The following is a 24,855-nucleotide window of genomic DNA, read 5'->3' as shown; positions in this document are numbered from 1 at the left end:
GATATAAGTTGAAATCACAGATTCAACGCTGAAACGCTGATTCAAGTTCTTTCATGGATATTCCTAAATTTTAAAACAATAAATCATATTCAATTGGCATAATATATGTATTCATTATCATAATATATTTATATTCATTAGTTTTCATTCAGTTGATCAGTTCTCATTACAAAAATAGCTTTCAAGATCCATTGAAAATCCAGCATTGCAATACATGAATGATGCGTGAGCACAACTATATGAGACATTCGTGTCAAATATAAAATAAGCTAAACATTTAAAAAACATGTTTATTGTATGTTATAATAGGCCTGTGAAAATGATAATTGAAACAAGTTCCACCATTTACTTCAATTTGAGTCTAATAGAATACATTATTTATAATAAGCTGCAAACAACACGAAGCTAATACATAATGAAAAACAAATTATGAATCAAGCCAATTGTTCAAAGTTAATATAGCGACTAATATCGTTATGTTTCCATTTTATGATTTGTATTCCAAATCACTTTTTCAATTATATCGTGGCAATTTCATTAAAACATTCAAGACTCCTTATCAACTTCATTGGATTGGTAACTCCAAATAATGAGTTATTTTGAAAATAGTTGAAATCTAAAATACATCCTTATTTGAGTGAATATTGATTTATCTTTGTTATTCAACTATATTTGGAAGGCGATTGATTGTAAAATCAGTATAAAAAATCAACCCTATACTACAGTACGGTATTGTTACAATAGCTATAGAAACAGAAATTGCAATGGTCCACCAACAAGTATATAGTTAATATATTTATACGAGATAAATAATATTGTAACAAAAATACATAAAGTAGAAGTAGACAATGCATTTAAAAATAATTTAAAAAATTTCCAAAATTTCTCACTTCACTACTGATTTGTAAAGAGTTAAGTACAATCAAAAGAGAAAGGTATAAGAAGCGTTTCATAAAATAATTCCCATTTTTTATAATTCTGATTTAAATTGACTTTGCATACTCATTCCTGCATCTCTAGCATTCGTGTTCAAGTAGTTATTGGTTTAAGAAGTGGTTCCTATTGGGAATGGAAAGACTTCATTCGATGTTTAATTGTTTATATTCGAATATAAAAAGTTTATAAATAACTCATATAAAAACTGAGGTCATGAAAACTAATAGTCAAAAAACACCAGAAAACTAATACTGAGAGTCATGCAATCTGGATTTGAATTACAAAAAAAATATGTGCAGCAATGGGGTTGATTTGAGAATAAAAAAGAAATACAAAATGAGTGAGATTCACCCTAACGTTTCTCTTACAGTTAGTTTGAAATCAGATAATTGAGGAATAATATTTAGTTACTTTAAAAGACACAAAAATACATACTTTCAGAAAAGAAAAATATAAAAAATGCTAATTACTACTACTGACAAGGAAGTGACTAGATAGTAAAATAGTTTGTAACACATCCTAATTATTCAAAATAATTTGCAGATTGAGTTCAGATGATGATTAAATAATAAAAATGTTTCTACTGGGTTAAGAAATGATTTTTTGAAATAATTTGGAAAATGAATTATTTGGCGTGATAGGACGAGAGTACGTCAAATTATTAGAAGTGACTGAATGAGATGAATCACGAACGAGCTTCATGTCCTTTTCTGTAAAATGAAAGAAAAAATTAAAACATGTTGAGATGATCATAAATGAGAATTACATTGCAGAATGGTTTTAGTTCATAATTAATGTTATACATCAATTTGAAACTTGAGAAGTATGATTACATACCCATTTGAAACTTTGTGAAAATGAATAAAATTTGAGAAAAGTTGAAAATAAAACCTAAAAACGTAAAATATAGAGTTCAGTTTGTTGTAGAAATATTGATGGAAATATCTCATTACATTACAGAATACATGTATACTATTAATAATTTAAAGTATCGTATTAATATTCACATTCATTTATTCATCAATACAATTACAAATCATAATAAAGATATGACTGGTCGAGAGCAACAGGCCTGGCCCAAAACTCCAAAATTTCATGAATAGTAAACTTTCTAAAAGATAGGAAATAGGTAAGTATTGCAAAACAATAAAGATTTTGAGGTTTAGGTAGACTAAGGTAATTCCAGGAGAGATGCCCTACCAGGAGAGATGCCCTACCTGCTATAGTTTCTCAAGCATGATGATAGAGGGCTCTTCTAGTACATTCGATCTGTCAGTTGAACTCCAGTCAACAACAGAGAGAAGTTACGACCGTTTTGTTTTGTTATTTTTGGCAGTAAAGATCAAAATCTATGAAGTATTGTGTTTTCTTCCTTCGTTGTAAGATAAGGTGTTATATTTGAGGCTGGTAATAACGTTTTCGCCCCACTTGGATGTAATGAGCTGGTTTACGTGCGTCATATGGAGGCCGAAAGTGATTGTTTTCTGACCCGGCCGGTAAAATTTTTACGGCCCTAGGGCTGTAAAATAACCTTGAAGTCAGCTGATTCTGATTTGATGTGAACGTGTTTACAAAATAGTTTATGAAACGGAATCAGTTTATGCTTCTAGAATTGAATAAAGTTTTTGCAATAAGATACTATCATTTTATTTGGATGAATGAAATACAAATAATGAGATATTATAAACTATTCAAATTCAATTTTCAGAGTATAATAGAATCTAACCTCAAACCTCCTAGTACAGCGTTTATCATGGAACATGGTGGATAAACGGAATCATTTTATGCTTTTAGAATTCAATAAAGTATTCTGTAATAATATACTATCATTTTATTTGGATGAATAAAATACAGATAAGATATATATTATAAACTATTCAAATAATTCTATTTTCAGAGTAGGATAGAACTTCTAACCTAAACTTCCATTGACATTCAGATTGGCCAAATTTCAAGTGTGCTAAAACAGCTGATCAAAAACTTTCCATTGACATTCAGATTGGCCAAATTTCAAGTGTGCTAAAACAGCTGATCAAAAACTTTTCATTCTTTGTGTTTATCATTCAATAATCAAAAGATTTATAATAATATCATCTTATTGTCATTTGGAAGAATAAAAAGTATAAACTCAACCTCTTACATATAATTCGAGGGTTTAGAGACATAGTAGCGTATCTACAAAATTTTGTTTTTTAGCTTATCTGACCTATCTAAATAACTTTTCGTGGTCTATTTAGTGACACACACGCTTATCTCATTGCATTAGCCATTGGAAAGATAAGTGGATATCGTATCTACAATCGATACGAAAAACGATGACACAAAAGCATATGTTCTGTTACGCTTCTTTGACTTGAACAAAACTGAATGACACAAAAACTTATCTTTAGTTACGCTTCAGTTAGTGACCTACATAATAGCTTATGTGTCAACTTACGCTAGTGTGACAGTAACTTTGAGCGCGAAAAAGCTCACAAAATCAATGCTAACATAACTATTCATAGCCCATAAGTCTTGATTTAACAAGATAATCAGACTAGCTTCTGTATTTTTCCCTGTTTGTGTTTTATTCTGATCAATTATCACAAAAAACAAAGGAGTTTTTTTCGTGTGAGTTTGTAAAGAAATGCTTGAAGGAAGCTGATGATTGTGAGTTGGAAGAAAGTTTATTTATTCATTTATTCATTCAACTTCCAACGGTACAACACCAATTTCACATAAAAATAACATAGAAAAAGAGATACAAGCAAGGAATATATGGATAAATAATAATATACAACAAAAAAAACATCTATGTGGATAGTTTGAAAGACAAAAATTAGAATACAGAATGAATCATAGTTAACATACAATATTATATGTAAGTGAAAAGGCCCATGGAAGTTAACCACAAGGGGCATAAACAAGGAAGGGAACACCAAAATCACACATGCAGGGATCTCTTCATAGTTCTCCTGAGATAGCCCAAGGACTCCCCAAAGAAATCAACGTCAGCTGCAGCAGCCTCACCACCTGAGCAAAGTATTCTAGAAAGCCCACTATTATAGGCATAGGCTGTTATGTGAGAGCATCTGCGGAAAATGGAACGTTGAGCATATTCCTCTTGGAACACATATGTTGATACTAGCCAGAAGTTCAGGGCAGTCCAAATATCCATTTGCAGTCTTGAAAAGAAGGACCAGGTCGTTGTGTTCCCACCTCAGAACCAAAGGGAGGAGATGGAAATGTCCCCTAATCTCCTCCACAGGAACTTCAAAGTACTTGAATCCCATCCTGCAGCTCAGCATCCTCACGAAACGTCTCTGCACACTTTGCAGCAGGTTAATCTGGTACAGATGGTACGGTGCCCAGATAATAGAGCCATATTCCAACACTGTAAGAACAAGAGCCCTAAACAAAGCCAAGAGACTCTCGGGAGAACTGAAATCCCTGGTGGACCTAAATATAAAGCCAAGGAGAGATCTAGCCTCTCCAGTGATCACACTTATGTGATCCAGTGGGCTAAGAGACTGAGTCATAGTCACTCCAATGTCCTTGAAACTGCATACTCTTTTCAAAGGAATGCCTCTCAAGGAGTATTGAGAATCAAGTATACTTGTTCCACGCTTGAAAGACATTACAACACACTTGGTTACATTCAGAGCCATACCATTATCAAGGCACCACAAATCAAAGCTGTTGAGAGAATGCTGCAGAGATTCATGTCCCAAGTCTTGCAATACCCTGTCGAATAACTTGACATCATCAGCATACATTAGAAACATGGATGATATGAAGCTTTCAATGTCATTCATGAACAAGTTGAAGAGGAGGGGGCCCAAATGAGATCCCTAAGGGACTCCAGAGGGAGCCAGGAAAGGAGATGACATATGACCCTCATATCTGACAATCTGACAATCAGAGTTCTGTCCCTCAGATTGCTGTTCAACCACTTGAGCATGACACATGCACCTGATAACCCTCCAGTTTGGCAACCAGGAGAGAGTGTTTAACTCTGTCGAAGGCCTTTGAGAGGTCTAAATACAGACAATCGACCTGGCAGGCATCCTCAAAGGCACTCATCACATATTCCTGGAACAGGAGGTGGACACAACCCTGCTATGTAAAACAAATATCTGATTTTCACAAGTGCGATTTAGCTTCCATATTTTTGGAGTTTCAGAATATGAATTACCCAGTTGCAAATTTTGATGATAACATTAGAGCTGAGGAACATTTCAGTAATTTCTGAAGTTATATGAGCTTGACCATCAAGAGGTACACACTCATGAGAAGGGTTCATGTCTCTGGTTTCTCTAAGTGGTTCCATTGAATTAAGAAGATTGATTGTAGCCAAGAAAACTGCTCATAGAAAGTATAAGGCAATTTGTAGTATTCAGCTCTATAAAGTTTTTTGCAATTTGAGGGATCAATGTCGTGTTTTGACAAGAAGGTGTTACAATAACTATTTACACTTGAATTAGAGGAATTTGTTTAGACAAATTCTTAATCTTTCTGGACTCATGTGGATGGTTTGAGAAAAGGCTCAGCCAGACCTACTTTTATGAGACTGGACACAAAAAGTACTGCAACTCCTGTTGATAAGTAGTGTGAACTCTTTGCTGATTATTTTTCATCTATTTTTGTGCTGGACACGGTTAATGTCCCGACATTTGATTTTTGTTGAAACCAGTTAGTTCCATCCTGCTGCATCACTCCAATCAATATTCAACGCAGATTGGAAGCTCTGAATGTTGGCAGAGGAACTGGGCCTGATGAAATATCCCTTCCTGTCATTAGGTTTTTCTGTTCTGGCCATTCACCTGGCCATACTGGCTCTGCCTTGCTGGAGCTTGGTTTCTTCCCCAGAGATTTCAAAAACAGTTTCTTGGTACCTATATACAAATCTGGAGATCGAGGTGGTGTAAGAAACTATAGACCTATTACAATACAGTCTGTAATTGCATTGAGAGCATTGTTATGGACCACCTGTATTTCCACCTGCATAAAATGATGAGCTTTGGTGATAAATAGCCTATTATATTCATTGGAGAGAGTGAATAATTTGAAGAGGGTCATTGAGAGAGATTCCAAAGTAATTTAAGTGTTATTGCTTCATAATATTATGTGATTTTCAGTCATTCTCAGAGTATTTTAATTGTATTTCAGTATTCACATATCCAGTCCTTTGAAGAAAATGACGTTGAGAAATGATTAGTTTTGGTGATAAATATGTATAGGCTAGAGTCATTGAAGATAGTAACATATTCGAGTTTGATTCAAGTGTCATTTGAAGAGGCTGGAATTTTCAAATTTAGTTTTAATGTTATTGTTCCATATTTTGTAATTCTCAGTCATTCTCAGAGCATTATAATTCAATTTCAGTACTTAATTTTCCAGTCCTTCAATAATGCCGTACCTACTTATTAGGCACCTATGATTTTCTATACTTTTATATATTATCATATTATATCACTCATATTTTGTTATTGAATGTCAATAAACATCTATATAATACATGGAACAATTAAATAAATTGTTACTATTCATAACTGATCACTCTCAGAATAGCTTATCTCCAGAAAATGATACATTTTTTTGGAAATTGATTACGGTCACAATAGCGTAACTAGAACAAGGTATTTCATTTTTAATTTTATTTAATTTAATTTTCAATAATTCATCGAAATGAATGCACTGGTAGAAGCACAAGATTCATACAACATTGATATGTGAATTCTAGGTTGTTTAAATTAATACAGACCTCGGAAATAGTGAGGGACTGTGAACTCATAGTTGTTTTTTGCTCTCCTGAAAAGTTGGGTTTTTGTAGATACGTTACTATGACTTTTAAACCTCGAAAAATAACGTTCTCACCATGGGCAAAAATGTTTTTTCCGGCTCTCAATCTTTTCTAGTCCTCGGCCTACGGCCTCGGACTTGAAAACCGATTTCGAGCCAGAAAAGTCCCATTTTCGGCCCTAGGTGCGAAATATACTATTTCAAGAGGATATTGAAATGTAGTTGGTGAGAACTTGTGTGAGTAGTTTATAGTTGATCTGTGTGTAGTAGGCGGCCTTTTTATTTCCTTTGTAGATCGACAAGATGCTGGGGCATCTCTCCCCTGTCAAAAGGATAGATGCCCCATGCAATTCTGGGAGGGATGCCCTCAGCAAACTGTATGGGAGAGTTGCCCCAAAATTTCAATGAATATAACAACTGGTTTTAGACATTGAATATATGATCCAATCCAATATATTTAGGAAAAATCCTACAGGAAGAATGCATACGGAATATAAAAGGAAGCCTAATGCAGCTACCCGAGCCAAATGGCCCCATCAAAAATCTTACACGAGATCTCTCCTGTTCATGAGTTGTGCGAAAAATCCAGGAAAAGAAGAAAGCAGATGGCAAAAGTGCTCACTTCTTCTGAGCATATTGAGGAGGAAAAACAAAAACAGGAGGAAAAGTTGGAAAAATAGCTAAAAAAATGAATGTGGGCAAGTCTTATGTTGAGAGGAAGAAGGAAGAAGGAGAAAGCAGGAAGAGAGAAACGAAAAAAAAATCTTCTCAAAAAAATACAGAAAATAAAAAGAAAGAAGTAGGAAAATGTAAAAAACATAAAAAAACGAAGCTAAGTTGACGACTCAAACAGTGAAAATTAAAGTGATAGAGAAACCAACTGCATCGAATGTAATGAGAACTATTATACAACCAGAGATAGTGTTGAATGTGTCTTGATCCATTTTTTACTCAATAATACATTTTTTATTTCATTTCTAACAAAACAATAAAACATTGAGAATTTCAAGTTACATTCTTTCAGATTACCTCAATATTCATGTATCTCTCCCAAACAGAAAGGGCATCTCACCCGGGCACATGGGAGAGATGGCCAAATGTATCAGTGTTACAAATGAAATTACTTTAAAACAGTATGATTTCCAACCTGGAATGTTTCTAGCAGATGTTGAAGACAAATGATAACCATGTTTAATCACCAAATACTATTTCCCTCTGGATGTCCCAGTGGCTTTTATGACGTCATTTCCTTAGGTGGGGCATCTCTCCTGGAATTACCTTACATCAGTCTTTACAATACCATTGTTTACCAACCACAGACCTGTGATTTTCTTTTTAAACTTCGCTACCTACTAAAGATAGATCTATGATCTAAATAATAAGATTATCTTCATCATACATCATACTATATGAAAAAAAAACTAGCAGTAACCGGTGCTCCGCGAGGGTTTAATTGATAACTTAATTTACTGAAATCTTGAAGAATTCAAAATAGGCATATAACCATCCTTATTAAATTAAGAATCTATATTCAAAATTTCAAGTTAAACAGTCTAGTTGTCCAGACGTGAAATTCGTGAATTTCCTATCCTGTAACTGTAAAAGCCAATTCTTTCCTTTATCATATTATAGATTAAGAATTTAAATCAACATATACGGGACAGAAAAATACATGTTTGATGAATTATCAAATGTGAACTACTGAACTTGTTAACTTTAAATTTTGCATAAAGATTCTGAATCTACCGAGGATGCGTGTAGGCCTATTTTAATATTAATGTATTAATTAATTATTGTAATTAAAACAAATTTATTCAATTTGTGATTTAAATTCTACAAAAAGATAATAACCCATTCAAAATGCTCAAAAAACTAATGTATTCGTGGGGCAAGCAAATCTTAGCGCGCCGGACTTATAGATGACATATTGCAGGTTCTTTTTTTTACTGTGAATTTTTAACTACAATGAATATTATCCACATAATTTTAACCGAATAATTCATAAATATTCTATTTTTCTACTTTTGTCAAGTAAATTTTTGGATAATACTTCAAGTTTTCAGCATATGGAACTATAAAACTATAATTCAATCTATTTGTGTTTTTCTCAAACCCTTGCGAAATACGGGTTACTCCAGCTCGTTTACAATAATAATCTTTAAAAGATTATATCACATGTAATTATTCAAAGAATCTATCCAAGTAATACTTTTTACTTTTTTTAAATTACTCATATACGAGTAATATGTAATCGTAAGTTTCGAAATACATAATCAAAATTATGTATTTAAACTTGAATAATACATAATTAATTAACTAAAATTATGTATTTAAGTTGTAAATACAACTTTAATACATAGGTATTTATGAATAATTAATAAATAAATATTTGTGTTTATAAAATAAACACAAATAGGTTCATTTTATTCAACCTATAATGTGCTGCAGCATAATATGTTGAATAATATCATCGGCACAGAGTTTAGGCCGGATAATTCCAACATTGGGAATGTTCTTTGAAGCTTTATAAACTATGAAAAAGTCTAAAAACTTCATAGTTATCATTTGTCAATGTATCCTCCTAGAGAATACACTGTATTGTCTATTCTATGAAATTGTATGTTATGGAATTAGCCAATAAACATGCAAGCTGCTCCAACGAGGTAAATTTTAATCCTGGATTCTGGAAAAAATTATGATCAGCAGTTTCAAGATGGAAACTGAGTCGGAGAAAAAGTCTATACACTTCAAGTTATAGTTATCGTTTGTCAATGTTTCCATTTTTCGCCAATATTTCAACACGGTCATTATCAAAGTATCAAGTAATTTCAAGCTATAATCTTTGAATCCGTGGTATCGGATGGGCACGTTAATTTGTCGGTCCTGGCTGAAGTATAACAGTCGGAAGACCCATTGACGGCTTAAATTATATAATCAGGCGGGGTGGAACCTTCCCGCAAGGGACTCCCCACCAACAAAAGCCATACGAATTGAAAAAATGGATTAAATTCGTCAACAAATAATGCTTAGTACCTTATACTTGAGCGCTTGCTTGGACTGGTAGTTGATGCGCGCGAGCTGAATGCGGACCCAGTCTGGTTTGTCGGGAATGGCGTAGTGCAGCACCTGGCGGGTGCCGAGCAGCACATGTTCGAGTGCCACGAACAGCAGCACCCACTCCACTGGACTCATGTCCGGCGCCAGGGCTCGCAGTGACGGCTGCAGGCACAGCAGCCCACAATTCGTCAACACCGACATGGCACACAGAGCTTGGAACGCCCGCTACAACATCGTATCCAATCCATCACACACATTTTTAATCTTCCAATAAAACTGAATCACTATCACATGATAAACTGAGAACAGTAGCAATAGTATTCATCCCATTCAAAATCACCTTGATTCACTAAAAACAACTTACAATTCACTGTGGCTGAGAACAACCCAGACTATTATAATTTCTACAATATTTTTTTTTAATAATAAGGTGTGAATTATTCTCAACTACAGTTCATTGGAAGTTTGCTTTCGACAAGTCAAGAAATTCAAATTGACTAGGTATTCGAATTGTAAATCAGTAGGCCTATATTTGAGTAGTAAATTTAAATTGACTGGATTAAAAAGCACTTTTAAACGTGCCAGTAGTGGGTATAGTGCTTGTGTAGCAGCCCAGAGGTCCCGGGTTCAAACACGGTTACTAACAAAAGTTTTTAGCCAGGGCATTCCAGTGTTATTGGATAGGCACGTTAAACTGTCGGTCCCGGCTGAAGTATGGACAGTCATGAGGACCATTGACGGCTCAAATTATATATATAGACACTGGTCAGGAGGAACCTTCCCGTAAGGGGCTCCCCACCAACAAAATCCATACGAATTCTGACTAGTAATACAAGACGAGAAACATTGTGAAGCATAATTAGCTAATTGTTGAATCAGTATTTTAGAAGTACGATGGTAAGACTAGTCAGTTGTAGTTTGAAGAAAAATTAAAATAAAACCAATGAAACTGATGATTACGAAAAAATTGACACTGAGCATGAGTTGGGTTTCAAATGCAATTTTATCTCATTTCTTTTTTTCTTCTCATTCAAGTATAAATTTCATTCTTTATTATTAACCTGAACAATCAAATATCATTAAAAAGATTGGAATGGAATGATAAACTCTATCTTCAACAATGACTGCTTGAGTGCATGGTTTCAAATACTTTTTCTATGTATTTCTTTGTTATATTCTGTAAATTGTTGGGTCATTTTCCAATGCCTGATCAGTACCAACGATTATTCTAGTAAGTCATTGTAGTTCCTCTCTCAAATGATGAACATTCAACGATAATTGCACAGAATATTCAATACATTACTGTAACTTACTAATAAAGAACTACAGCTGAAAATGATTGATTTACCTGCCAAGCCCCGGTATCTTTAACTCGCCGAGACATAGGGCGTTGGTAGACACAGCATAATTTGAAAGCATCAGAGCGAATTTCAAGTACATTATTGATCACTGACCAAAACGCAGCCATCGGGTAGATAGCTGAGAATAGAAATACGTATCCAAATTGAACGAACAGTTCTAGGTAATCGTCGTAAGGATCCTGAAAATTTAAGTAGCATCCAGTTATTTTTTGTTCATTTCATTTATCACAATTTGAGATATGCAATATTTTAACATAAATATTCAATTTATATTTTTAAAATGTGTAGCCTCACTAGAATCGATTAGCCACTTTGAGTAGCCTCACTTGAATCGAGTAGCCACTTTGAGTAGCCTCACTAGAATCGAGTAGCCACTTTGAGTAGCCTCACTTGAATCGAGGTTAATCTCTATTATGCTGAAAAAGAAGGACAATACATCAACTGGCAACTCAAATCAAATTTATTCACTCGAAATTCATACAAGAAATATTCACAAAAGTATAGAACGACAAGTTACAAGTGAACATGATACTACTCACAAAAAGTACAGTATGTTGCTGGACTTTGTCCGCGAGTAGGAGTCAGATACAAAGTGTTATAAGTAATATTAGTTATCACTTGATATAGATGAAGTTCATTTAAGATGATTCTCTTGAATACAGATTCTTGTTTGTGAGTAGATTTGGACAAAATTAATGTACATACAAATGTTTTATACTTAATATTGAAAACAGTAGATGCAATGGTAAGGAAACACTGCAATCGCGAATACTAATGTAATAAATAGACTTGATTTGTGATATTCTCCAAATCGATTATAAATTGCATACACTGGATATCAATTTTAACTTGATTTAATTTAGAAAATTGATACTTTGATTTAATTCAATTTTAATAGGGCTACTTGAATGTTCAATTATAGAAAATAACTAGTACCTATTCTTGTTCTTGTAATACCTATTTTTAATAAAACACCACTAATTCCGACATTTATCTCATTCTCAAGTATTATCAAGGAAAAAGAACACTTGAAAATTACATAAATGTAGAAACCAGTCGTGTTTAATTTGAAATATTACAAGGTTACTAGCTATTTTTTATAATAAAAGAATTTCAATATTTGCTTTCTTACCTCATATATGTCCATCACTGCTTCACGTTGAGCTTGCTGAACGAAGTGACTATTAGAATCCATTTCTGGTATACCAAGATCTTCATTAGGGTTATCTAAATCTTTAGATTTCTTTTTGCCTTTCACAATGCTTGTTATGCTCGAAACCTATCAATAAATAATAATTGTTGGTTATTACTCAGAACTAGTGCAATTGAGTATTATTTAAAATACTAATAGCACAAATATTTAAAATAATGAAAATGCTATCTGGGAATTAAAATAATATAAATACTAATCATTAAGGCAAACATAATATTATTTTTATTGGAATGAATAATGTTTCTAAAATTAGAATCAATTTTTGAACAAGAGATAAAACGGAAGATACTTTTGAAGCTTGGGCCCTGAAGCTTAGGTTTGACTTTATGACGTGGAACTTGGAAGTGCCCGTCTAGTCATTGCACGTATCAGCTTAAATATTACTGCAGTAGATAGCCTATTAATGATTTGTGCTCTTTGTATTCAATTTCCAACTGTTACAAATTATAAAAAAATAAACACATCATTAACTGGTAGACATTACATAAATAATATTATGTTTTCCGTAGGAATACGAATATACGATAATAATTATTAAGATAAAAAAGTATATCACTTTTTGCTTTTAGAAAAAACGACTAGCAGTCAGATATTTTACAAAATTCATTTATTGTAAAATATCTGACTGCTAGTCGTTTTTTCTAGAAGCAAAAAGTGATTTAATAATGAGCAGTTCGTGATGGAAAACAACATTGAAGAAAAAAATATATGTATGTTCATTGGTTCAGTTATCTGTTTGTTCAACTACATCACGCTCAAATTTATTTTTTTTAATTTGTGCAATTTGTTGAAATCATAATTTAATTTTTAATAAAAAGCATTGTATAAGAGAAAGATTTTGTTACAGTACCTTATCAACAGAATATCTCAGGAATAGTGGAAGAAGTGATTCTTGGAAATTATTAAGTAGTTGGAGGATAATAAGTAGAGTAGCCAGTTGCTAGGAAATAAACAAAAAATAAAACACATTATATATTGCAATGTTAATAGCGAAAAAGCAATTTAACATAGCCTATATGAATGGAATAATTATCATGAAATAATATTTTTTATTGAAATGAAATTAATTTTCTTGAGAGGGGAACAAAAATATATAAGAAACCAAACACGTGTTCATTCAAACCAAAAGCATAATTTAATTCCACATTTTTATACGAATAAAGAATTTTGAAAACCATGGACCCATCAGAAGTATCGAATCACTATTTAAATTATAATGTTTTCAGTGATTCTGAACACAGAATTGACAAGACAAGGTATTTATCATATTTTTCATAGAACACCCTAGTCAGGAGTACGATTGAGAGCACACCAAAGCTATATCACCCAAAAAGTTCAAAATATATAATTATAAATAGTAACTTACACTGCGAAGCATTTCCATGTCCTGTATGACGAATGCTATGTAGAAAAGAGACATGAAGTTGTTGACAAATTCAAACAGAACCAATTTGGTCACTCTATGTCTGTCAAACTGCGATTGTGTTCTATGATTTTCTAAAAAAAGAAATTATTCAGTTGATAAATTAATTAATTCATTCAATTCTTGTACCAGCAAGGTAATTTAAATTGAGATCAACAATTCAATGCATTGTATTCAAGGTACTCAGCAGAATATATATTGAAGAAAATTGGCGGAGAGCATTAATGCATGCTCAATGTAAAGAGTGCGACGATTTATTGCACATCAAGATACTAGATTTGTTGATTGAACATAATTCAAGTGCATAATAGCCTAGTGCAAGTGCAAGCCAAGTGCAAGTGACATAGTATAGACATAACATATTGCTCACTAGATTTTTGCATAATGTTCAGTTAATGTACCCTTATTGTATCTCAATATATGATAATTGGATTATAAATGAGTTTTGAATAGTTTTATGTATAAATGATGTGTGTATCTGCATAAATGATCAATATAATGGTATTAAAAACATGATAGTGACAATAAGAAATCAGTTTTTCATTGTCACAGCAAGTAACATTCATTTTTGTAAAACATATTCAACAGACAGTATAGCATACCCCATTCTGTGAGGAAGTTGGCAAACCGTCTGTAGGCCAAATTCATAACGTAAATGAGGCCGGCATAGATTATGCTAGGTAGCATGTGGAAGTTTGACGAAACTTCAACATTGGATTTCAACATTTCTTCAGCCCAAAATGATATCAACATTATTAGAAAGGCTCCAAGCATGCAGACGACAACCAGAGGTAGCGAAACACAATACATCTGTAACACAGAAATTTAAATTTTTGGTCAATATACAAATGAGATTTAGTTTCAAATGGTTCATTAACTATTCGGCTCTGAAATGCTCTAATTTAATAGTAATGATATTGCGACTAGCAGTCAGATATTTTACAAAATTCATTTATTGTAAAATATCTGACTGCTAGTCGTTTTTTCTAAAAGCAAAAAGTGATTTAATAATGAGCAGTTCGTGATGGAAAACAACATTGAAGAAAAAAATATATGTATGTTCATTGGTTCAGTTATCTGTTTGTTCAACTACATCAAGCTCAAATTTATTTTTTTTAATTTGTGCAATTTGTTGAAATCATAATTTAATTTTTAATAAAAAGCATTGTATAAGAGAAAGATTTTGTTACAGTACCTTATCAACAGAATATCTCAGGAATAGTGGAAGAAGTGATTCTTGGAAATTATTAAGTAGTTGGAGGATAATAAGTAGAGTAGCCAGTTGCTAGGAAATAAACAAAAAATAAAACACATTATATATTGCAATGTTAATAGCGAAAAAGCAATTAACATAGCCTATATGAATGGAATAATTATCTTGAAATAATATTTTTTATTGAAATGAAATTAATTTTCTTGAGAGGGGAACAAAAATATATAAGTAACCAAACAAGTGTTCATTCAAACCAAAAGCATAATTTAATTCCACATTTTTATACGAATAAAGAGTTTTGAAAACCATGGACCCATCAGAAGTATCGAATCACTATTTAAATTATAATGTTTTCAGTGATTCTGAACACAGAATTGACAAGACAAGGTATTTATCATATTTTTCATAGAACACCCTAGTCAGGAGTACGATTGAGAGCACACCAAGGCTATATCACCCAACAAGTTCAAAATATATAATTATAAATAGTAACTTACACTGCGAAGCATTTCCATGTCCTGTATGACGAATGCTATGTAGAAAAGAGACATGAAGTTGTTGACAAATTCAAACAGAACCAATTTGGTCACTCTATGTCTGTCAAACTGCGATTGTGTCCTATGATTTTCTAAAAAAAGAAATTATTCAGTTGATAAATTAATTAATTCATTCAATTCTTGTACCAGCAAGGTAATTTAAATTGAGATCAACAATTCAATGCATTGTATTCAAGGTACTCAGCAGAATATATATTGAAGAAAATTGGCGGAGAGCATTAATGCATGCTCAATGTAAAGAGTGCGACGATTTATTACACATCAAGATACTAGATTTGTTGATTGAACATAATTCAAGTGCATAATAGCCTAGTGCAAGTGCAAGCCAAGTGCAAGTGACATAGTATAGACATAACATATTGCTCACTAGATTTTTGCATAATGTTCAGTTAATGTACCCTTATTGTATCTCAATATATGATAATTGGATTATAAATGAGTTTTGAATAGTTTTATGTATAAATGATGTGTGTATCTGCATAAATGATCAATATAATGGTATTAAAAACATGATAGTGACAATAAGAAATCAGTTTTTCATTGTCACAGCAAGTAACATTCATTTTTGTAAAACATATTCAACAGACAGTATAGCATACCCCATTCTGTGAGGAAGTTGGCAAACCGTCTGTAGGCCAAATTCATAACGTAAATGAGGCCGGCATAGATTATGCTAGGTAGCATGTGGAAGTTTGACGAAACTTCAACATTGGATTTCAACATTTCTTCAGCCCAAAATGATATCAACATTATTAGAAAGGCTCCAAGCATGCAGACGACAACCAGAGGTAGCGAAACACAATACATCTGTAACACAGAAATTTAAATTTTTGGTCAATATACAAATGAGATTTAGTTTCAAATGGTTCATTAACTATTCGGCTCTGAAATGCTCTAATTTAATAGTAATGATATTGCTACCAGCAGTGCATTTATCAACACCTAATTGCTTGTGTTTATTAATTTTACTCAATTACTTTAAAAAAAAATACAGAGGCCTGTGATCCATCGAGGATATATAATGTAAGTTTTTACCATATTTCACAACATTTTTCTGTTCTCTCTTCGCTCAATTTCTTGTTAGTTTCATTATTTAATCGTTTCATATTGATTTCAGTTGTTTTGGTTCACTGGAAGTAAGGAATTTATAAATGATAGTGGGACATATTAATTTTCCAATTTCTTTCCTTCAAAGATTTCCAGGTCTACGTGTTTATGAATAATAACTTCTACAGTTTGAAATAGTTAAAGGGAATGCATTTTAAAGTATTTATAAAATGTCTTGAAGAATGCCAGGTATAAACATGCCACTTTTCCATTCATAGCAAAATTTATGAGATTCTATATTGTTTTAAGAATTGATACTAATTATTAATCAATAGTAAAAATTTCAACTGGAACTCTGCTATGGACTATAAATTAATAGTTTTAATACTTTGAATAATATTCAATAGTTAAAATAATTGGTATAAACATTGAGATTGTTTCAAGAATTAAAACATTATGAATTAATTGTACAACTCTTAGGATTATAAAATAGTTGATAACCTTAAGATTTGTTTTCCAACGAGGGAACTGAGGCTGCTTTTTGCCAGTGACGACATCGATGGCCATGGTGCCCCGGAAGTTGGGCCTGGGCTCATCCATACTGCTGGCCATGCCTATTGTGCCCCACAGGTAAGCCAACTCGCTACACTTCCTCCTCCACATCTGAAAACAGCAAATCAACAACACCGGGAGCCATTCTGTAGGCGTCGATTTTATGACACCAGCAACCATCAACAAAAATCGTCAACTGAAATACGTCTAAATTATATATTTTTACTTCTGGTTGCAAATTATTTGAAATTCGAAAAAATTATGAACTTTTCAGAACTTAATTTTTATATTTTCAAGGAAATTGAAAAAACTATTTTGTTGGGAAAATACTGAAATATCCCGAACAAAAAATACAGTACTCTAAAAATGTTCAAAACTCGTTGCACAATCTAATTTCTTGATAGAAAATTGAGTAGTTAATTATTAAAAGCTAGTGTCCCAAAAAATGTGTAGAAAATTTATACTTGTATAGCATGATCTTCTGACTGCTACTGCCCACTTTACATTCGTTTGATTTCATATTAGAATATCAGTAGTAATTCTTTTTGCGAGGAGTGTATTGGAAAATGACCAGGTTGTAATTTATATTCCTAAATACATTCAAGTTATACTCATAAAATATTGTTGGAGGAAAACTGAAGATCAATTTTTATAATACTGATTGGATAATTTAAAAGTGAACAAAGAGTTGGATAGGTGATCTGAGAAGAAGAGAACAAATGCAGAATCATAAAAAATTAGGAAATTTTGTTACAACAAAAATTGAGAAAAGAAACCTTATTCATGGTTTTATTGCCTATGAAAGTGAAAAAATAGAAAAAGATGAATCATGTTTACTCGTACAAGTAATCATTGAGACGAATTTAAATGTAACTAATTCGACAGATTTTTGAGAAATTTTAGATAATAAAAAATGTATTACAATAAACCTTGTTTTTGTGGCAAACCCATAAACTTTATAATTCATAAATATCTGATTATTTAGAGTAGGTACAGTTAAAAACTAGAGAAAAAGTACGAACCTCCAAAAATACTGATGCTGAAAGAACATTGAATATACAGAAGAACGCAATGGCTTCCGTTGTCATAAACATCTGGTAAAAGCCGAATATCATAGGCACTAGTAGAAAAGTGGTGTAATAATCTAGGAACTGGAAGTATAAGGCAACTGATTCTCCAAAGTAACCTCTGATGGATTCTGAAAGTGCGATTGAAAAATTGATATCAATAGAAAATTGACAAACAATGCAGTATATAATAAATTATTTCAAAACTATTGAATATTTATACAAATATCGCTGATAATTCTGAAACATATTATAAAGGAAGTATCTTATGAGAATTTTGGAATAAGGATCTTAGCTGAAAATTTTTGTTTTCTATATTTTATGATGATAAGTCAAACAATAATACTGTATAAATTAGGACAGAAAGATTGACACCCCAATCAATATGAACAAAGTAATGATAAGGTCTCATCAAGTGGAATTCACTCTGGTATTTTTTGCCTTTTTCAGTCACTCAAGTACTGGTAAGTGTCAATGAGTTGAAGTAGTCGCTACATCTAATTTGTAGAACAGTTAACTACCTAAATTAAAGTAGATAAGTAAATTTTTAATATACTTTCTTCAATGGTAAATAAAAAGAGGTTAAGAACAATATTGAAATAGATGTATAGATAGATTGATAAATTTATTAATCCACTATGTTAAAATTAGGTATCATCATGAAATTCATAGTATGATAGAATTAAGCCATACAAGAAAGCATGTTTAATTTAAAACTCACCAAAAGGTTGTTTACTAAATAGTGACATGAACCACAATTTTCCCAATTTCTTCACTTCTTCCTCGTCATGTAAAGGAAATATCTGTAGAATTAGGCGCCAGTGCAAACAAGCCATTACTGAAAAACATTTAAATAATTGCTATAAATAATGCAATGAGCAAGATACCTCAGAGAAACACTATTTCACCAGAGAGTTACCGGTACCTTACCGTACTTTAACTTACTTATTTGAAGCTCAATCAATGTTAAATTTGAAAGCGTGTCAACAACGAACAATCATGAGCATTTTTCAGTCTTAAGCTTTTTTACAAATTTCCAATTCCAAAAATATTTTTATTATCATTCCATCATTTTTCTTGATATCATCTCTTAAATCTCTTGATTATTATTTGTCTTTTGAAATTAGCATTCTACACATTCCAATTTTCTAAAATTGAAAAAGTACAATCAATAGAATTTTAACAAAGAATCAATGTATATAAGTCGATATACATAACTGATAAAAATATAATGAAAATAGTATCCTCACTTCTTAAAAACACTTTTTACTTTTATCCATTAACTATAAAGAAATAATTCTTTAATATAAAAATTTAAATGTTCTAATACAATTGATTACATAATTACAATCTAATTGTTCTAATACAATAAAAAATAAATGAAAATAGTACCCTTACTTCTTAAAATCACCTTTTACAGAAGAGAAGTAAAAAGTGTTTTTAAGAATCAAGGTAATATCATTTACCTTCAATTTCATTTCATTTTTATTACTGAAAGTAGCCCTTGTTATTTATTATAACTGATAAATAATATGAAATAGTGCAAGTAATCATAATTTTTCAAATTTTATCACATTTGACTTGAGAAAACGACTCTTCTTTTACTAATAATTTTCATGATTTTATACGAGGTGTGTTCAAAAAGTAAGGTGACTTTTGAATTTCGCGAGCAAGGCACTTGTTACATTGGTACACAATCATGTCCTGAGCATATGTTTCAAGTTTCAAGTGAATAGCATGTTTAGTTTGTTTTTGACAGTTACAGAGGTCAGACATATTTTGGTGTGCTCGGCGATTTTTCTATAAAAAAATGGATCAAAGAATTTGCATTAAATTTTGTGTAAAAAATGGAATTAACTCAAGTGCTCCAATACACTTGAAATGTTGACAGTGGCATATGGTGAGTACTCTCAGTGAAAAAATCATTTATAAGTGGTACAAGCTCTTCCAAGATGGCCGAGAAATATTAATGACGATCCTTCCACTGGACACCCCAGCAATCAAAAACAGATGAAAACGTTGAGAGAACAAAATTTTTGAAAAATCGTTGAATCAGAGAAGTTTGGCATATCGGTTGGCTTGTGCCATAAAACTTTGAGTATGAAACGTGTGTCAGCAAAGTTTGTTCCGAAATTGCTCAATTTCTACCAAAAGAGCCATTGAATGACAATCGCTCAAGACCTATTGGATGATGTCAACAACGACCCAGATTTGCTCAAAAGGGTCTTAACAGGTGACGAAACTTTGGTATAAGGCTATGACATCAAAACTAGGGCTCAATCATCCAAGTGGAAGCACACTGAATCACCAAGACCAAAAATCGCCGAGCACACCAAAATACATCTGACCTTTGAACCTGTCAAAAAAAGCTAAACATGCTATTCACTTGAAACTGAAACATATGCTCAGGACATGGGTACTAATGCAACAAAATAAAAAAAAAATCGAAGATCAAATGTGCGTTGCCAGCGAAATTCAAAAAGTCACCTTACTTTTTTAACACACCTCGTAGGTGATTGTATAGAACTGTTCCGTTACAAGCAATGTGAACAATAAATTTAATTCCAATTTCAATTTGTGTGACAAGACAGATAACTTACAAATTGATTGTCCTTCATAAAGATGAATATTGGTGTATCCCGGAACTGAATTCTCGTTTTCCAGAGCTCTGATATTTTCCAGTTCATGTCTGACCAAGCTTTGTTTTTCAGCCGTTGAAAGGATATCAGATGAGCAGTCAGAAGATTGCAAATTGATAAAATCATCCATTGCGCTCATAGTGAAATCTCTGATTGAGCCTTTGCGATCCCTCTTCCTGATATCCAACTCTTCAGCCAGTTCTAATAACTTGAAATGATTTGCAGAAACATGCAGTATTAAGCCGATCTGAAATGCAGTAGCACCAAAGAAGTCAGTTTAATCTTTGTGTATTTTTCAATTTGAAAAATAAATTTCTTATAGGCCTACTGATGAGTCTAGTTGCCCAGCTTAATTTATTATTTAGTCGTAGTGAATAAATTCGTTATCGCTTCAAATCACAGCAGTTTCAAAAAAGTGTTACCAGGAGAATGTTTCAGTTTTTCTATCAGTATTTATATTTTCAAATTCTATGACAAAATACTTCAATAAGAAGTTTACGGGTTGCAAACGGGTTTTACCTAGATAAAGGTGCTACAAATAGCATGGCACAATTAAACTATAAGTTTGAAATAAACTAGATCAAACTATCCTATATTGTTGATCTCTGTCCATCAGCCAATTTTTACAGTTTAGCATAGGCCTATTACATTATTATACAGTAGTTGAAGCTACAGTGAACAATTACTCAATGTTAGTATTTAATGATCATAGGTTTCATAATAAGATTGAACTCACTGGCATATAAGTGTTAATGTATGTTCAAGTTGGCTGCAGCATCAGACAAAGAACTTAAATTGAAAATCGTTCTACCAGTAAATAAATCAATTTTAAATTAAAATATAGAATTGCAGAATAGGCAATATATTGCCTTACAAGCCTTGGGAGAAATTAAACTAATGAAACTCCGTTGTGGAGACTTTTTCTATGATTCTGCTGTCATTTAATATGTTATATAGAGAATAAAATGATAAATTTTGAAATAGTCTAATCCCTAAAATTATATTCTAGCATTACAATTTGAGAATTGAATTAACAAATGGAACATCATCGAGACTATTTTTTCATTCTTGTACAGTCTGTGAAGTCATTGTCCTGAATAGCATATACTGATTCCTCAATAAGTCAAATTATCAAAATTAGTGTTTCAATTTAACAACGAGATATGCAATTAACAAGAAACTTCAAAAGTGAATACTATACTCAAACTGCAAAATTATTCAAGTTACTCACATCATTGTTGAGTCGAGGCTGTTGCTTGACGGTTAGATCAGCGCCTCCGACATTTTTTGCTGATATTATCTTTTGTACAATCCATTTGGCAGTTTCTATTTTCACCTTTGGAGCAAACTGAATCACTATGTAGGTTGGAGAAGTGTGGTCATTCTGATCATCATCACTGTCTCCTGATTTCTCCAAACACCCACGGAATTTGATTCCATCATTTTCCATGACCTAATAGGTAAGTAATAAACTTTTTCATTTTCTGTGAATTGGAATTAGAAATCAATTTGTGATGATAATCATCTCTATAGAAAAATTATTGATATGCTACTTGTCTGCACTTCAACTCAACAGTTAAGATTTGTTAAATTTTCATTAGTTTTAAATTTGTAAAATCTTAGCTCTAAGAAAGCTCTAATTTTGTTTCTAAGATAACGATAAAAAAGTCAAAACACATCACTAGTTTGTCTACCTTCATATGAAGAAAATCATCAATTATTTCTTGTGGTGCAACTGGTCTTTTATTAGTTTTATTGAATTAGAAATATTTCAATACATTTATGATATAATAAACCACAATAACGCAAAAATTTATAGGCCTACCGTACTAACTTCATCAGCGATCATCGTGTCTGAAATTTACAGATTTGATTATAAGAATAATTACTCTAGACTAATCAGTACAATCTATTCAAGCACAGTCCCCAATACTGAAAACTTGAAACGTCTACCACAAAATGAATCGATTTCATAGTTTCAAGTACGCCTATTCGGTTTTTGCCGTCTTTACAACGGGAGTACTAGAGGTCATGAAAATCATCATAGCCAATCATAATAAACTGTTTTTATAGAGACAATAATTGAATTCAGATCTCACGTTATGCAATGTCTAGGATAAGCATATCGTTAACTGTAAAACTTCACCAACATTACTAGCTATCATGAAGAATTATCAATTCTCTTTCTGAAAAAATAATATTAACATGATACATTAGGTAGAAATTTCGTTGTAAGATAGAACATGTTCATTACAGAGCAATCAAGGCACAAATGAAACAGGAAGATTCGTCAAAAATTTTTATTTAAAATTCAAAATACATACTAAAATCTATACCGTATATTTACAAAACATTTTCAACATGTTGAGCATTTGATAATTTGAAAAAATATCAAACATCATTCAAGTTTGATCTCCATTCTAGTTATGTAATGTTCAGAAGAGCGGAAATAACAGTACAATGTCGGTAACAGTAATTCAATATTCTATTTTGGTTGTTTCATAGTCATCACATTTCTAGATCTGATACTCATTCGACTCCACTCACTTGATCAAAGAACTGAAATCAATCATGACTTCTAAGAATGTTGAATAATTCAATTTTCAAGCATTTGTCAAAAAATATGACAATGAGAATATAATATTGTATGTTGTGTTAATCATTTCATCATCTATGAGGAAAGAAACCTCTCAAATCGAAGATTCTATAATTAGCATGATAGGACAACGCAATTACTATGATTTACAAAACATTGATCATTACCAAATCCTAAAAATAACTTAGCAATCAACAACGGAACGTTTATGAATTAGAATCCCATAAAAATCCAATCACTACTGACTACTTTCATAATTCACTGTTTAAATACAAGTATAAGCCGTTTAATCGAATGAAAGCGATTGAAGTCAATCTGTAATGATTTCATAGCACAATTACAAAATGCTGAACAACAAAATATGAAACTAAGTTAACGAGCAATCACAATTTTCAAATCCTACATTGAAAAAATGATTCAGTTTCTTTCCAATGGCTGAAAATCATCCAAACTTATTGCATGTTTTTTCAATATTTCTTCAAGAGGATCTATTTTTGCACTGTTTGTTAGTTCATCATAATCCTTCCCCAAGGACCATAAACTCTCCAAATCAAAGTTTAAGCGCGCTTTCTTGGACATTACATGCAGAATTATATTCCCTGTAACAAATAAGAGAAAACTAATTTTAGTTAGCCATTAATGTTGAATTGTATAAAAATGAATTAATAAATTACCAATATTTGAAGTGAAAGTGGTTCCATAACTATAGGGACAACATTTACCATTATAATTATATTCAATGAAAGAGTTAAGAAAAAGTTGCATTGTGTATTAATTCATTTTTTATTTTAATTAGAATTTATTTAAATTGGATTAAATAAAAATTTAATTTTAATAGATTGATGTAAACGATGCAATTCTTAAAAATGATTTAAAACATATTAATCTTATAAGGCTGGTTTCATAAACTGTAATGTCCCTTAGGCTCGTATTATGCCAGGCCACTGGCGGGTCGCCAGAGAGCAACATTTGGTGGCCGTATGTGAACCACCAGGATATGTGGCCGGGCTATTGACCGAGTGAGAATCTGGTGACCGTATAGTGAAGCGAAAAAACTAATGCCCCGCGACTCGCCCAGACACTTGTACAACCCTAGTAGTAAATTACCATGTAATACGAGCCGTAAATGAAGAGAAAATACTCCAATAGAGTACCTAGAAAAATTTATACAAAGCACGCCGTTCTATCTGTCTAATGAAAGGGAGCCATTTTCCTAAAATATAGGACTTCTAAAATTATGATGATAATAAGAGTCCAAGAAATAAATCTTCATAAAAATTAAGTTTAAATGTTAATTAATTAAAAAGTGTTCTTGCTTTGTAGTAACCACACAGCGATGGGGAACGACGTTGGGAAATGTTGACTCATCAGTTATTCAATATTATAAAGATGGTGATTATTGTGTATAGGTCA

General features: G+C 32.1%; 1 protein-coding gene across 5 annotated transcripts in view; it reads right to left on the bottom strand.

Annotated features, from left to right (window-relative positions):
- Positions 1 to 399: 399 nt before the first annotated feature.
- LOC111050052 (anoctamin-10) overlaps positions 400 to 24,855 on the bottom strand; it is a 29,461-nt gene continuing 5,005 nt past the window's right edge. Inside the window, exons 3-15 of one of the 5 annotated variants that reach the window (XM_039423618.1) lie at positions 22,672 to 24,041; positions 22,078 to 22,299; positions 20,808 to 21,093; positions 18,929 to 19,045; positions 18,163 to 18,338; positions 17,090 to 17,251; positions 16,141 to 16,348; positions 15,482 to 15,612; positions 14,967 to 15,056; positions 12,268 to 12,414; positions 11,123 to 11,314; positions 9,751 to 9,999; positions 400 to 1,646 (exon numbers count right to left, since the gene is read on the bottom strand). In XM_039423618.1, the coding sequence (XP_039279552.1) occupies positions 1,635 to 1,646; positions 9,751 to 9,999; positions 11,123 to 11,314; positions 12,268 to 12,414; positions 14,967 to 15,056; positions 15,482 to 15,612; positions 16,141 to 16,348; positions 17,090 to 17,251; positions 18,163 to 18,338; positions 18,929 to 19,045; positions 20,808 to 21,093; positions 22,078 to 22,299; positions 22,672 to 22,695 (2,016 nt within the window). In that variant the 5' untranslated portion in view covers positions 22,696 to 24,041 and the 3' untranslated portion in view covers positions 400 to 1,634. Of the gene's footprint in view, positions 1,647 to 7,730; positions 7,986 to 9,750; positions 10,000 to 11,122; positions 11,315 to 12,267; positions 12,415 to 14,966; positions 15,057 to 15,481; positions 15,613 to 16,140; positions 16,349 to 17,089; positions 17,252 to 18,162; positions 18,339 to 18,928; positions 19,046 to 20,807; positions 21,094 to 22,077; positions 22,300 to 22,540; positions 22,562 to 22,671; positions 24,042 to 24,855 lie in introns of those variants that run through there. The other 4 variants (XM_039423617.1, XM_039423619.1, XM_039423620.1 and 1 more) reach the window with 4 other exon arrangements.

The sequence above is a fragment of the Nilaparvata lugens genome, chromosome 3 (genome assembly GCF_014356525.2).
Source record: "Nilaparvata lugens isolate BPH chromosome 3, ASM1435652v1, whole genome shotgun sequence".
NCBI lineage: Eukaryota > Metazoa > Arthropoda > Insecta > Hemiptera > Delphacidae > Nilaparvata > Nilaparvata lugens.
Note: the sequence above shows the minus strand (reverse complement) of the source record. Positions and strands in the feature narration are given on the sequence as shown.